Source organism: Ursus arctos, unplaced genomic scaffold, assembly GCF_023065955.2.
Source record: "Ursus arctos isolate Adak ecotype North America unplaced genomic scaffold, UrsArc2.0 scaffold_34, whole genome shotgun sequence".
Lineage (NCBI taxonomy): Eukaryota > Metazoa > Chordata > Mammalia > Carnivora > Ursidae > Ursus > Ursus arctos.
Genome location: NW_026623030.1, coordinates 23,599,806 through 23,612,552, shown reverse-complemented (window position 1 = coordinate 23,612,552; position 12,747 = coordinate 23,599,806). Strand labels below are relative to the sequence as shown.

The window sequence follows — 12,747 nt, the reverse complement described above, 5'->3', positions numbered from 1 at the left end:
GTAGAGACAAAATGTAGTCAGGTGAAACCTCTATGAAGAAAGTATGTTTGGGGTGCTAGGTGATCTAGTCTAGACTAGTGCTTCTCAAACTTCAATGTGCACATGAATCTTCTGGGAATCTTGTTATGCAGATTTAGATTAAGTTAATCAAGAGTGGGGTCTGAGATTCTGCATTATAACAAGCTCCCAGGTGAGGCCATGCTGCTGGTACCAGGACTACACTTTGAGTATGGAGGTTCTAGATCAGTGGTTCTCACACCTGAGAGGCTCTCACCTGGAGGGCTTGTGAAGACTATCCCCACGGTGTCTGATTCAGTAGGTCCAGAGCAGAGCCTGCAAATTTGCATTTCTGACATGTTCCCAACACGTGATCCTGATGCTGGGCGTTGCACTTTGAGAACCACTGGTCTACACTGTTAATATTAAAGGTATTCAGAGAAGCTACAAAGTTTTGCAAGGCGAGTCCCCTAACATGGGCTCCTGTCTGTGCAGTCGCTCTTCCTAACTAGGAAAGGACAAGCCTCAGGAAAACAAGTGATATCTGCAGGGGTCCTACCCTGTGCTTGGAGAGGCCTTCTCTGGTCACTTCCCCCACCCCCACCGCCCGCTCCACTCCAGCCCTGCAATGCAGTATCTTGTTTGATTTTCTTCCCAGCTTTATCATCATCTGAAGTGGTCTTATTGGAGTTGTTTGCTCTATTGAGGTATAGTTTACATATAATAAGGCACACAATTCCTAGGAGTTGAGTTCAATGAGTTTTGACAAGTGAATACAGTGTATAACCTATACCCCTATCAAGATCTAGAACATTCCATTGCTTCAGAAAACTCTTCTGTGCTCCTTTCCAGTCAGTTCCCGTTTTGCCTCCCCTATCCCCCACTCTCCAGAGCAGCACCCACTGTTGTCTTTTATCATCATAGAAAAGTTGTTTTGCCTATTCTTGTACTTCATATAAATGGCATCATACACTATGGCTCGTTTCAGTCTAGCTCCTTTCACTCATCATAATGTTGGTGGGACTCCTCTATGTTGTTGCATGTGCAGGCAGTTTGTTCCTTCTTCATTTATACTAACTAGTACTTTATTGTATAAATATACCACAATTTATTTCTCCGATCACCTGTTGGACATTTGGGTTGTTTCGGGCTTTGGTAATGATGACGAAGGCTGTCGTAAACATTCATGTACAAATCTTTGTGTGGACCTATGTTTCCTTTCTTTACTAAGAGTGGGGTTTCTGGATTAGAGGATAGATGTATGTTTAACTTTATAAGAAACTGCCCAACAGTTCTCTAATGTGGTTGTACCATCTTACACTCCCACCAGGGAAATAAAGAAGTTCCAGTTGCTTCTCCTCCTTGTCAGCATTTGGAACTGCCAGCCTTTTAAAAAATTTTACCTATTCTTGGGGGCGGGGGTATATGTAGGTGTTTCTCCTTGTGGTTTAAATTTGCATTTCCCTAGTGACTAATGATGTTTCCTTGTTGTTGTTCTTAATTTACTTATATTTTTGTTTTATATGTTATAATGACTTATATTCATGTCCTACGAGAATATAAGCTAAGTAGTAACTTTATTTTGTTTACCAGTACATACCAATTCGGACAACAATATTTTTTTCTTTGCTATATATTTGATGAATGAATAAATAAGGTGTGCGAATACCAATTTCCTACCGGCTTCATAGGCAAAATGATTTTATAGCCTTTATTCCAGGGATGTAGTTGGCAACTCTTTTTGAAAAGGGAACAGCACAAGCCTACATTGTGTCTGGAACCAAATGGCACAAAAGGATCAGCCGTAATTACAATTGCTGAAACCTGCCTTGTATCCGCAAGCAACGAGAGGTCATGGGAGCTCAAACTTAAGGGCCAAGTTGGTGCTGGGGCAGAGTTGTAGCAACAGGCTGAAGAAAGGACCCAGACATAGGAGGTAACACGGAATCGAAGTTAGGATGGCACAGGATCACTACTGGGGAAATGTCAGGAGCAGAGGCGTCAACTCCGCAGAGGGTCAAAACAAGAGCAGGTCAGCACCAAACCAGCACCAGCCAGTTTCAGTGGTGAAAATGAACCAGGAGTCTAGTCAGCTCCTACAGGATTGAAGTCCAGAAGTAAGAAGCATACAAGGTGTGCTACAAAGAACGTTAGAAGTCAGACAAGACTGCAGGTGGGGCAGCAGGTGGTATCAGGACTCTTGAAGATGTTCTTACCAAAAGGACTTCCAATCAAGGTGGCAGCCTGAGCACCAGTACAATACGCCCACCACCTCCCACCGCACACAAAGATGAAGCATGAGAGACTATGGACTCTGAGAAACAAACTGAGGGCTTCAGAGGGGAGGCGGGTGGGGGAATGGGATAGGCTGGTGATGGGTAGTAAGGAGGGCACGTATTGCATGGTGCACTGGGTGTTATACGCAACTAATGAATCATCGAACTTTACATCAAAAAATAAAAAAATAAAAAGATTTAAAAAAGGAGGAAACACACACACACACACACACAAAAGATTGATATCCTCGATTGTGTTAAAAAAATTGTCTTCTATTTTATGAGGGCTTTTATTTAGGAAGTACTAAAATGTATTAAATACCTCTTGATTGATTTATTCATAAAATTTTTAAACCTTTAACTGACTCATATATTTTTACTATTAAACCCACTCATATTAGAATATAATTTTTTTTAAAAAGTTCAACGTGGTAAATTAAAAAAATAAAAAAATAAAATAAAATGACAAGAGATAAGTGTTGGCAAGTATATGGGGAAAAAATAACTCTAGTGCACTGCTGGTGGGAGTGCAAATTAGTACAACCACTATGAAAAACAGTATGCATGTTCTTCAAAAAATAATAAAACTACCATATGATCCAGCAAAAAAAAAAGCAAGATAAAATATATTTTTAAAAGTCCTATCAATGTATTACTGAGCTCAAAACAAGGAAAGTTGTGTTTTAGGTGTTAGAGATGAGTGGGGAGTGGGAACTGGAGCCCTGTCTGGGGTCTGGAGTGTGTCCCGTAGCAGTATCCCAACCAGATCTGTAGCTGAGGAGCTCGAGTCTTATACTTCTTGGGAAGGGAGCTGAGGCTGCAGGAGCCCTACCCAGGGAGGCAGCAGGGATAGGATACTTCTAGCAGAGTGAAGACATCCAGCACCCAGAAATTAAGCCAAAAACTGGTTGATAATTGATAGATGCCACATAGTCCTGCAGACTAGAAAATTACATAATCACCCCAGAAGAATGCCTCTGTGTCCCATGGCACACACAGAACTTCGCACAAGACCTTTCCTGCTGGAAGTCACCAGCAATTGCTTCAAAGCCTCGGAAGAGGAAATCTCACACAAGTTACTACAGATAATAGGTCAGTGTGAGAGGGGTTATACAGTAGAACAGAAGGAATAGGATCCATAAGGTCAGAATGGACCTCACTGAAACACTAATAGATGGCTTTGAGAAAGAACTGAATATAAATCTGAGAAATGAAAAATATAGGCATAGGAAAAAGATTAAAAACCTGAAAGCATATGAGAAAATGTTAATCACCTTTGATCCAATAATTCTACTTCTAGAAATTTATCCTAAGGAGACAATCCGGAGTTCAAAGATTTATGTACAAAAATGTGTAGTGTAGAATTATTTATAATGGAAAAACTGGAGGTACCCCAAATGTCCAGTAATAGAGGAACAGGCAAGAAAACCATGTGATGGGAGGAAAAGCGTGTGGGTTTGGGGGTCAGAGTGACCTAGGTTAGTTAAGGTTATGGGGCTACTGTTAGCTGTGGGTCCTGGGCAAATCATTTCGCCTTTCTCAGCTCTACCTGGGAACACAATATCCACCTTCCAGGATTGACGTAAGGTGGAGAAATGATGACGTCGAGGGCCTGGTATATAAAAGGCCCACCCTAAGTTGTGCCTCTTGTTATCATTATGCTCACACCATGGGATTGTTAATGTGATGGTCGCAAGGAATTCTGAGTGACTCAGGGAATGGCAAAACAAACACACAAACAGAAAACCCGGTTATAAATATGATCTGCTCTCATGGAAGCCTCATGAAACAATCAGTTAAAGGAAGGAAAATTCACCAGTTATCTTTGATTATCTCAGTGTTGAGGAATTATGGGTGATTTATATCCTCCTGTCTACACTCTTCTCTGTTTCCCCAGTCTTGTTTCCGTTTTACAAAGAGTGTGTATCACTTTAATAATTAAAAAGAAAAAAAGATTCATACAGAAATCCTGTCACCCCCAGTTCTTAGAGGAAGCCTTCTGCATTCATCTTGTTGCCTTGGGAACCAAAATTATTTCTCACTGATTGCTGGGGATGCAATTCAGCGGGGCCTGGATGTTTCCGGGCGCTGTTACCTGAAGTTGTAGCCAGGGTACAAGGACTCATTGGTGGTCTTGTCGTCAAGGCGACGGAAACTGTATTTTGGACGGCAGTGATGGAACCAGCCGTCCAAGTTGCAGTCCCAGTAGATCTCAATGCCCATGATCCCTCCCTGGGGAAGACAAGGAGATACAGCCTCTAAGTCCTGCTGCACTTGGGATGCAGCCGCCAGACCTCTCCCTGCACAGAGATGATCACTGAGGGAAAGTTTTCTTTTTAGAGAGACACAACAGATTGAAGTTTCAGAGCCACGAGCACAGCCCCATCTAACACACACAAGAGGCTGCAAAAGCATCTCCCTGCTCCTCCTCCCATCTGGACACAACCTTAGATTGATTTTCCTAAAATACAGCTTTCAGTAAATCTCTTCCATAATCTAACACCTTGAATGGTGCCCCCCCCATTAAAGATTAAATTGATGCTTGTTACATTGGAATTCAGGAAACCCCATCACATATCTTTTCTGCTTTACCTCCCAACACTCCCCTGGAGAAAGCTCTTATTTCACACTGTCTACTCTCTCCCCTAAACACAATTGGCATTTTCATTTCTTTTTTTTAATAGCTTTATTAAGATATAGTTCCCATACAATTTGTGCAAGTGTATAAAAATGTATAATTCAACAGTTTTTAGTATATTCATGTATATGTGTGACTGTCACCATAATAAATTTTATAGGTTTTATTGCCTCCAAAAGAAACCCCTAAACTTTTAGTCAACACCCCCTCCCACCCCTCCTCTCAGCCCTAAGCAACCACTAATTTACTTTCTGTCTCTATAGAGTTCCTTATTCTGAATTTTCATATGAGTGAAATCATATAATATGTGATCTTTTGTGATTGACTTCTTTTACTTAGCATAATACTTTTATTTTTATTTATTTTTTTAAGTAGACTCCACGCCCAGTGTGGAGCCCAATGTGGGGCCTGAATGCACAACCCTGAGATCAAGACCTGAGCTGAGATCAAGAGCCGGATGCCCAACTGACTGAGCCACCAGGTGCCCTAAATTGTCATTTTAAAGGTAGTGGTAAGGGAAAGCTTCACTGAGCTTATATTTGAGCAAATATAGGATGCAGGTGAGGGAGACAGCTAATGCTATGTCTGGGGCTAGACTGTTCCCAGGCAGAGGGGAAAAGCAGAAGAAAATTCCCAAGGTGGGGTGCTCCCTCTCTAAAATAAACAAATACATAAAATCTTTAAAAAGAAAAGAAAACTCCTGAGGTATGAAAATGCCTTGGGTGTACTAGAAGGTCCATTTGCCCTGGTGTCTTCACATGAGTTAATAATACGTGGTTCTTTTTTCGCTTAAGCCAATTGAGTTTGGTTTTCTTTTTGCCCCCAAACTGCTTTTTAATTGATTCTTTGCTTGAATCAGTTGAGTTGGATGTCTATAAGGTGCAACTGGAAGAATCCTGACTAATCCAGGTGTGCTGGTCTGAATAATGGCTCCCAAAGGTATTCCTATTCCAGGTCCCAACCCTCGGAATCTTCAGCTATGTTATCTTATACGGTAAAAGAGACTGCAGATGCGATGAAATTAAGGATCTTGAGATGGGGAGATTATCTTGGATTACCTGGGGGGCCCTACATGTTTCCTTTTATAAATGCTTTCTCTGAAGAAGACCACTATCTTTATAAGAGGGAGACAGGCGGAGATTTGGCACAGAATAAGTCAGGGTGACCACTGAGGCAAGATACTATGCAGCCGGTTTCGAAGCTGGGAGAAGGGGCTACGAACTTCTAGCTCCAGAAGGTGGAAATGGCAAGGAATGGATTCTCCTGTGGAGCCTCTGGAGGGTGCATGGCCCTGCTGATTTTGGTCCGGTGAAACTGATTTTGGACTTCTGACCTCCAGAAGTGTAAAAGAAATGTGTGTTGTTTTAAGCCACCGAGATCACGATGGCTCGTTACAGCAACCACGGGAACTACTGCCCCAGGGATGTCACTCACAGGGTTGTCGTGGGATTAGATGGGGTAGTTCAGGGAAAGCCCTTGGCACTGGGCAGGGATTTACTGAATGCTCAATAAAGGGAGCCCTATAACAAGACCCAGGGGCCTGGCCTCTTGGCCATTTGACATCTTACATCCCCCGACACACACCCTTGCTGTCCAGAGACCCCACTAACCTGAATTGCCACATCTGAAAAATTATCTCCTGTTTCTTGGAAGATATCTCCTAGTCGGAAAATGGGACACTGCGGATTCTGAGTCTTGTGAAAGGTACAAGTGATGTTTACACCCGGCAAGATGTTTCTCCTGCACACGACAAGAAGCAAGCAAGCAAGCAAACATGTGTTTGAAAACAGAGACCCATCTCTTTCATAGGAGTGAGCCAGTTGGTAGCTGGGTTCCATGAGGGGCCCCGGGGATCCTCAGCCCCTGGGATTCACGCCCTTGGGTAGTCCCCTCCCACCCTGTGCTGGGTTGGTCTTTGTGACGCTAGCATGTAGCAAAAATGATGATGTGTCACTTCCGAGCTTAAGTCATAAAAGCCTGTGGCTTCCATCTTGTTTACTCTTTTTGCTGGTTTGCTCTCTGTCCCTCTTGGATCACTTGCTCTGGGGGAAGCCAGACACCATTCCCAAGGGCACCCAAGCAGTCCTACAGGGAGGTCCATATGATGAGGAACTGAACCTCCTGCTGACAACCAAGTGAGTGAGCTTGGTAGAGGATTCTCAGCCCCAGTCAAGCCAGAGATGACTGCAGTCCCCACTGACAGCTTGACTGCAACCTGAGAGACCCTGAATCAGAACCACCCAATGAAGTCATCCCCACATTCCTTACCCACAGAAACTGCGTGAGATAATAAACGTGGGTTGTTAAGCTTCTAAATTTTGGTGTAATCCGTTACACAGCAGGAGATAGCTAATGGCCAGACATTCCGGGCACTTACGTGGTGTAGTTGTGGCCAGGGAAGTCGACGTTATTCTTGATGAGCACAGTGAAGTTTTCAGCACTGTTCAAGAGTGCGGGCCTGAGAGAGGCGAAACGGGGATCAGTGTGGGGCCAATGGGACCACGGGCTTCTGGTTTCTGGCTTGGGTCATTGCAATGAGTGAAGAGAAATATAGTCTAGTGGTCAAAACCTTGCTAAAAATCTAAAAAAGAGGAAGAATTTCTCTCTTCCTGAGACCCCATGGCATTTACTATAACTCTTCTCACACTCTGATGTAATTGTATGTTTAGGTATGTGTGGTGATGTGCTGGTAAATGTTTAACATTTCTTTCCCCCAGTGGGGAAGAAAAGCTCTGATATGTACCATTTACTGACTACTGGGGTGTAAGTACTCCCACCATGGCTGATCTCAAGCCACTAGTGGGGATCACTGGACTTGGAGTTGGGAAAGGATGAGCGTAATTGGCTCAGAGTCAGTATAAGCCAGCTCCAGCACACCCCTGTTTGTATTTTTCCCAATAGGCTTGGACTTTTTTTTTTTTTTTAATCTTGACATCCCCGGCCTTTAACACAGGGCCACACACATATAGTTGGCTCTATCAGTCATAGGTCGATAGGCTCTGAGTAGCATAAATTCTCCATGAGTTAAAGGAGCCCAAATCCTAGACTTTAGGAAGGTCCACCCACAACCCATCAATTCATTCATTAGACAAATATTTATTCTGCTGGGCATGGGGCTGGGCATTGGGAATACAGTGATGAACAAGACAGTCAAGGTTTTTTGTCCTTATGCAGTTGACAGTCTGCTAAAGATGGAGAGAATTGGCTGTGGATAAAGAGATACAGCTGGTACCTTATCGTTGGCAGGTCTGAGTGGGGGGCAGATATATATAATGGGAATAGCACCAGGAAAGGATGGAGGTATTTGGAAGGAGGCACCAAGAATGATCTACTTTTTATTCCAGAATTGCCAGAGCCCAACTTTACCTCTATTTAGGATATAACTATAGAGAACACTATAGTTTTTGCCTGCCCAGTATCCATTCCCCTTCTGTTAGAAGCACCTCAATTTTCTCCCTTGGGGATAGCCTGGTCTCTTCCACTCTCAGCCCAGAGGGTTGGGTGGGGAGGAGTCCCTCTCCTGCCCATCCTTACCAGCTCCCAGTGTGGGCAAGTGATCCAGAGCTGGCTAAACAGAATAATCCAATCCTCTTGGCTATAGTGTTGGTTCATAGATTGTTGTATGACTTAGGCCAATGAAAACATTCTAGGGCTTTTGTAGGAAATACTGGAAAAAGAAGAACTCATTTTCTTTAGGATTGCCAGTAGTAAAGACAATGTAAACCTGGAATTCCCTGGACCACAGTGTGAGGAGAACCAAAACAGAAGAAAGAATAACTGGGGGTGAGGGTGGGGGTGAGGATGGGGGTTGGAAGAGACAGAAAGAAAAAGAGAATCTTAATGACATCATTTTTATTTGAAGCCTGGATCAAGCCTTTCCTGAAGCTAGGCCTTCTGGACTCCTCATTTACAGGAATTTAAAAAAATGATAACATTGTCTTTTTTTCCTGAAGCCAGTTTAAGTTGTATTTCTTACATTTGCATAAAAAATCTTACAACAAATGCCTACTACATGCCAGACCATTTACCTTTAGAACACCCTAAATCCCATGCTTCCTGGGCAACATTCTAAGAATAAGAGCACTTGAAACTTGAAGGATCAAAGCCCTTTATTCCTCTCTTATGACACTCTTAACTTTCTGTCTTGAATTACAGCTCTCTGTACACATGTCTTACCTCTGATTAGCTGCAAGAGGCTTGGGACCTGCTCGCTGTCTGGGTCTGCTTATATTTTTAGCACAGTCTCTTGTGCATAGTTACATGTAAAATAAATATCTAATACTTCCTACGTGGTATTGGATGTGTTGACTGAATGATTAAATGAATCATTCTAGTAATCCCTTTGTATAACATACGAGGAAACTGAAGTTCAGGGGGTTGCTTGCCCAAGGTTACGTAAAATTGCAGTCCCAGGATCTGCATATTGGAGATGTCCAATATTTATCTGATGAATAAGTTGGTGACTGAAAACCACAGGCAATCAAGAGACCTCTTGCCTTGAACCAGGGACTACTTGAGTGTTAGCTGATTTCTTACTCAGGCCCTGGGCGATTCTTTCTGTGAAAAAGAAACTTCTCTGACCTAGAAATAAACCTGGGTGGTACCATTAATGATTGAGGGCCGGACAGGCTGACTCTGCCGAGTGCTTCCCGCACTGATATGGGAAGCCTTTGCCTGGACCTTCTAAAAAGTCAGCTTGGGGAAATCTTCTCTTTGCTCCAAAGATGCTGATGGTGTGGTCTTGAGTCATATTCGTCTAGAAGCTAGAGCTTCTCCCATAGAGTATCCTCTAGGCATGTGTGGCTATTAAAATTGAATTTAAATTAAATTAAAAATTCAGTTGCTCAGTTGCAGCAGCTACATTTTAGAGTGCCCAGTGGCCACATGTACCTAGTGGCTACCATATTGGACAGTACAGGTACAGAACATTTTCATCATTGCAGAAAGTTCCATTGGACAGTGCTGGTCTAGAACCACCACACTTCTAGGGGCAGATCATTTGTGTGTGTCTATGCATGTGTGTCCATGTGCACGTGTGCGTGTGCATGCATGTGTGTGCATTATTCAGCACTTACTGTAAGCCAGGCATGGGGCTCACTTTGCTTTTGAGGTACAAGTGTCATCTCATTTAATTCTCACAACAGCCCCATGAGGTAGGGGCAACTATTATCCTCATTTTACAAATAAGGAAAATGAAGCTCAGGGAGGTTAAGCCGGTTGCTCAAGGTCACACAGCAAGGAAGGGTTAGAGTCAGAATTTGAATCCAGGTCTCTCTATTCTGCTGAAATGTACCAATCTCTGTGGTTTCTGAGATTTAACAACCAGTTCTGCTTTCTGGGACTGATCTTGTGTGTTAAAGAGAAGATCAATAAATCTGTATGTCACTGTGACCACTTAATTTAAGAAAACTTCTCTTCTCTCCCTCCCTCTTTCCTCCTCCTTATTCTCCCCTTCCCCTTTCTTCCTTTTTCCTTTCCTCCCACCCTTCCTGCTACCTCTCCATCCTTAATCGCTCAGTATGGACACCGACCAGTCAGAATGGGACGTGCTGTAGTGCTCGAGGAGGGCTCCAGAGGTGCTCTGTAAGGTGCTGGGACAGCCAGGGGCCCAGAGGCACTCAAGGGTGCTCAGGGTAGTAGTTATATGCCAGCCGGTACAGAATTATTGCAACATTTTAACAATTACCATGGCCTTCTCAGAGATCACTGGTGTGCCTGGGATGGAGGGTCACCAAGTCAGTAGGACCCAGGACTTTTCACGACTTTTCATCTGCTCACTGGTCAGGGCCATCCCATCTTACCCCCCCTCCCCCGCAGCTCACCGGGGGGCGTCTTCCACTTCCTCGATGGGACACCAGGCAGAGACTTCACAGGTCTTCAGCCTCTCTTTATATACTACACACCTTCCGGTCTGGATCCCTGGTGGGGGGTGGGGGTGGGGTTAAGGGGCCAGAGAAGCACAGGTGTGAAAACCGTGGGCGCATCATGAACTCAACCCAAGCAAGAGACTATTTATTTATGCTTTTCAACCCAAGCAATTTCAGTTTCCACGAGACCCCATTTGAACCACAAACTTACATAAGGAAACTCAAGCAAGAAACACATCGGACAACAAGCTTTTTTTAAAAAAGATTTGGAGAGAAGACAGAGAGACCATGGATGCTGTTGCCTTTTTTGGTTTCTTTGCAAGAAAAGATGCTGAGCGAGAAGCTGAGCAGGGTGTGTTCTCACCTGGCATATGTGGACTAGAACTGGGCGTCTAGGTAGGCACTGGAGTAAGCGGTGTGCAGCATGGACCAGGGATGTGCAAAGCCACAGAATGAACATGGCATATCTTCCTGGAGTGTTAATGTCACTAGCAGATTCCCAAGGGACAAGTTAAATAGGCCTATTTTTGTGTATGCATGTGTGTTATAACCACTGATGGTTTTATCTTTTTTGTGGTCTTTTTTTTTTTATTATTGTCATGTGCCTCTTTTTTTTTTTTTAAGATTTTATTTATTTGACAGAGAGAGCGAGAGAGCACAAGTAGGCAGAGCAGCAGGCAGAGGGAGAGGGAGAAGCAGGCTCCCCACTGGGTAGGGAACCCGATGCGGGGATCGATTCCAGGACGCCAAGATCATGACCTTAGCTGAAGGCAGCTGCTTAACCGACTGAGACACCCGGGCGCCCCTGTCATGTGCCTCTTTAAGTTAAAACAAGAGATAAAGAAATTCTGTAGGTTAGTAGTGGCACGTCCCCAGGCGCCCTGGGGCTATAATTCGTACTGCTCAACCTTTGGGGAAATTCAAGAGGGAAAGCTCAGCATACGCAGATGGCACTGTGGGCCATTGGATTTTCCTGCCAATGAGCACCCTGAAGATGCTAACTCTGGAGGTTTTCAGGAGCTGCGGTCACTGGGGAATTAGATCACATTGCTAGTCAGCAGCCAGTCCTCTGCAGACAGAGCAGAGGCATGGGACAGACACAGGCCCTCCCACCGCCTGGTGAGGGTGGAAGAAGGCAGCTGAGAGCCAGAGGCTAAAGATTTGAACTTTAGGGCATTGTGAATGTCACCAAGATACCAGACCACCCACCCCCCAGGATCCCAGAAAAGAAACAGAACTTACCTTTGCTCTGCGGGTCCGTCCGTCCCTTTTTACAACCCCTGTCAGAGGAACAGATCGTCCTGCGGGTGGGAAACTGCAGGGAGAAAGACAGGATAGTGGGGAGTAAGCAACGTGTGTCTCTTAAGATACAGAAAAGCAGATGCCTCTGTCCACACCAAAACTTGTACATGAATGTCCACAGCAGCACCATTCACAGTAGCCGAAAAGTAGAAACAACCCGAAAATTCATCAGGACACATAAAGCGTAGTGCATTCATACAGTGGATATGATTTGGCCATAAAAAGGAAGGAAGCACCGACACCTGCTACAACATGATGACCCTTCAAAACGTGATGCCGAGTGAAAGAAGCCAGCCCCCAAAGGCCACATATTGTATGATCTCAGCGATATGAAATACCCGGAATAGGCAAATCCACAGAGACAGAAAGTAGATCAGTGCTTGCCAGAGGCTGAGGGGAGAGGGGGATGGGGAGTGACTGCTAATGGGTACAGGACTTCTTTTGGGGGTGATGAAAATGTCCTAGAATTAGGTAGTGGTGTAGTGGTGTAGTATTTTCAACATTGTGAAAATATGAAAAACCACTCATTTCTACACTTTAAAATGGAGGGCTTTATGGCACAGGAGTTATATGTCAATAAAAAAGAAAAATAAGAATCTAAAAAGCAGATGCCATGGCAGCCAGGTACCACTTTCAGGAAAGCTCCCGCTGGAGAGCAGGGGGCCTG

At 44.1% G+C, this 12,747-nt stretch overlaps 2 protein-coding genes across 10 annotated transcripts in view; one reads left to right on the top strand and one right to left on the bottom strand.

Annotated features, from left to right (window-relative positions):
* IFT81 (intraflagellar transport 81) overlaps window positions 1-12,747 on the top strand; it is a 205,843-nt gene that overhangs the window by 35,341 nt on the left and 157,755 nt on the right. For 6 of the 9 annotated variants that reach the window (XM_057305813.1, XM_057305818.1, XM_057305814.1 and 3 more), the window contains exon 3: window positions 5,287-5,392. The exons of the other annotated variants lie outside the window; for them this stretch is intronic. The gene's annotated coding sequence lies outside the window, so the exon portion shown is untranslated. The remainder of the gene's footprint in view (window positions 1-5,286; window positions 5,393-12,747) is intronic. 9 annotated transcript variants of the gene reach the window in all.
* The window catches only part of P2RX7 (purinergic receptor P2X 7), a 38,429-nt gene that overhangs the window by 13,123 nt on the left and 12,559 nt on the right, over window positions 1-12,747 (bottom strand). The window contains exons 4-8 of the mRNA XM_026514848.3: window positions 12,021-12,093; window positions 10,734-10,830; window positions 7,289-7,369; window positions 6,522-6,651; window positions 4,369-4,505 (exon numbers count right to left, since the gene is read on the bottom strand). Coding sequence (XP_026370633.1) covers window positions 4,369-4,505; window positions 6,522-6,651; window positions 7,289-7,369; window positions 10,734-10,830; window positions 12,021-12,093 — 518 coding nt within the window. The remainder of the gene's footprint in view (window positions 1-4,368; window positions 4,506-6,521; window positions 6,652-7,288; window positions 7,370-10,733; window positions 10,831-12,020; window positions 12,094-12,747) is intronic.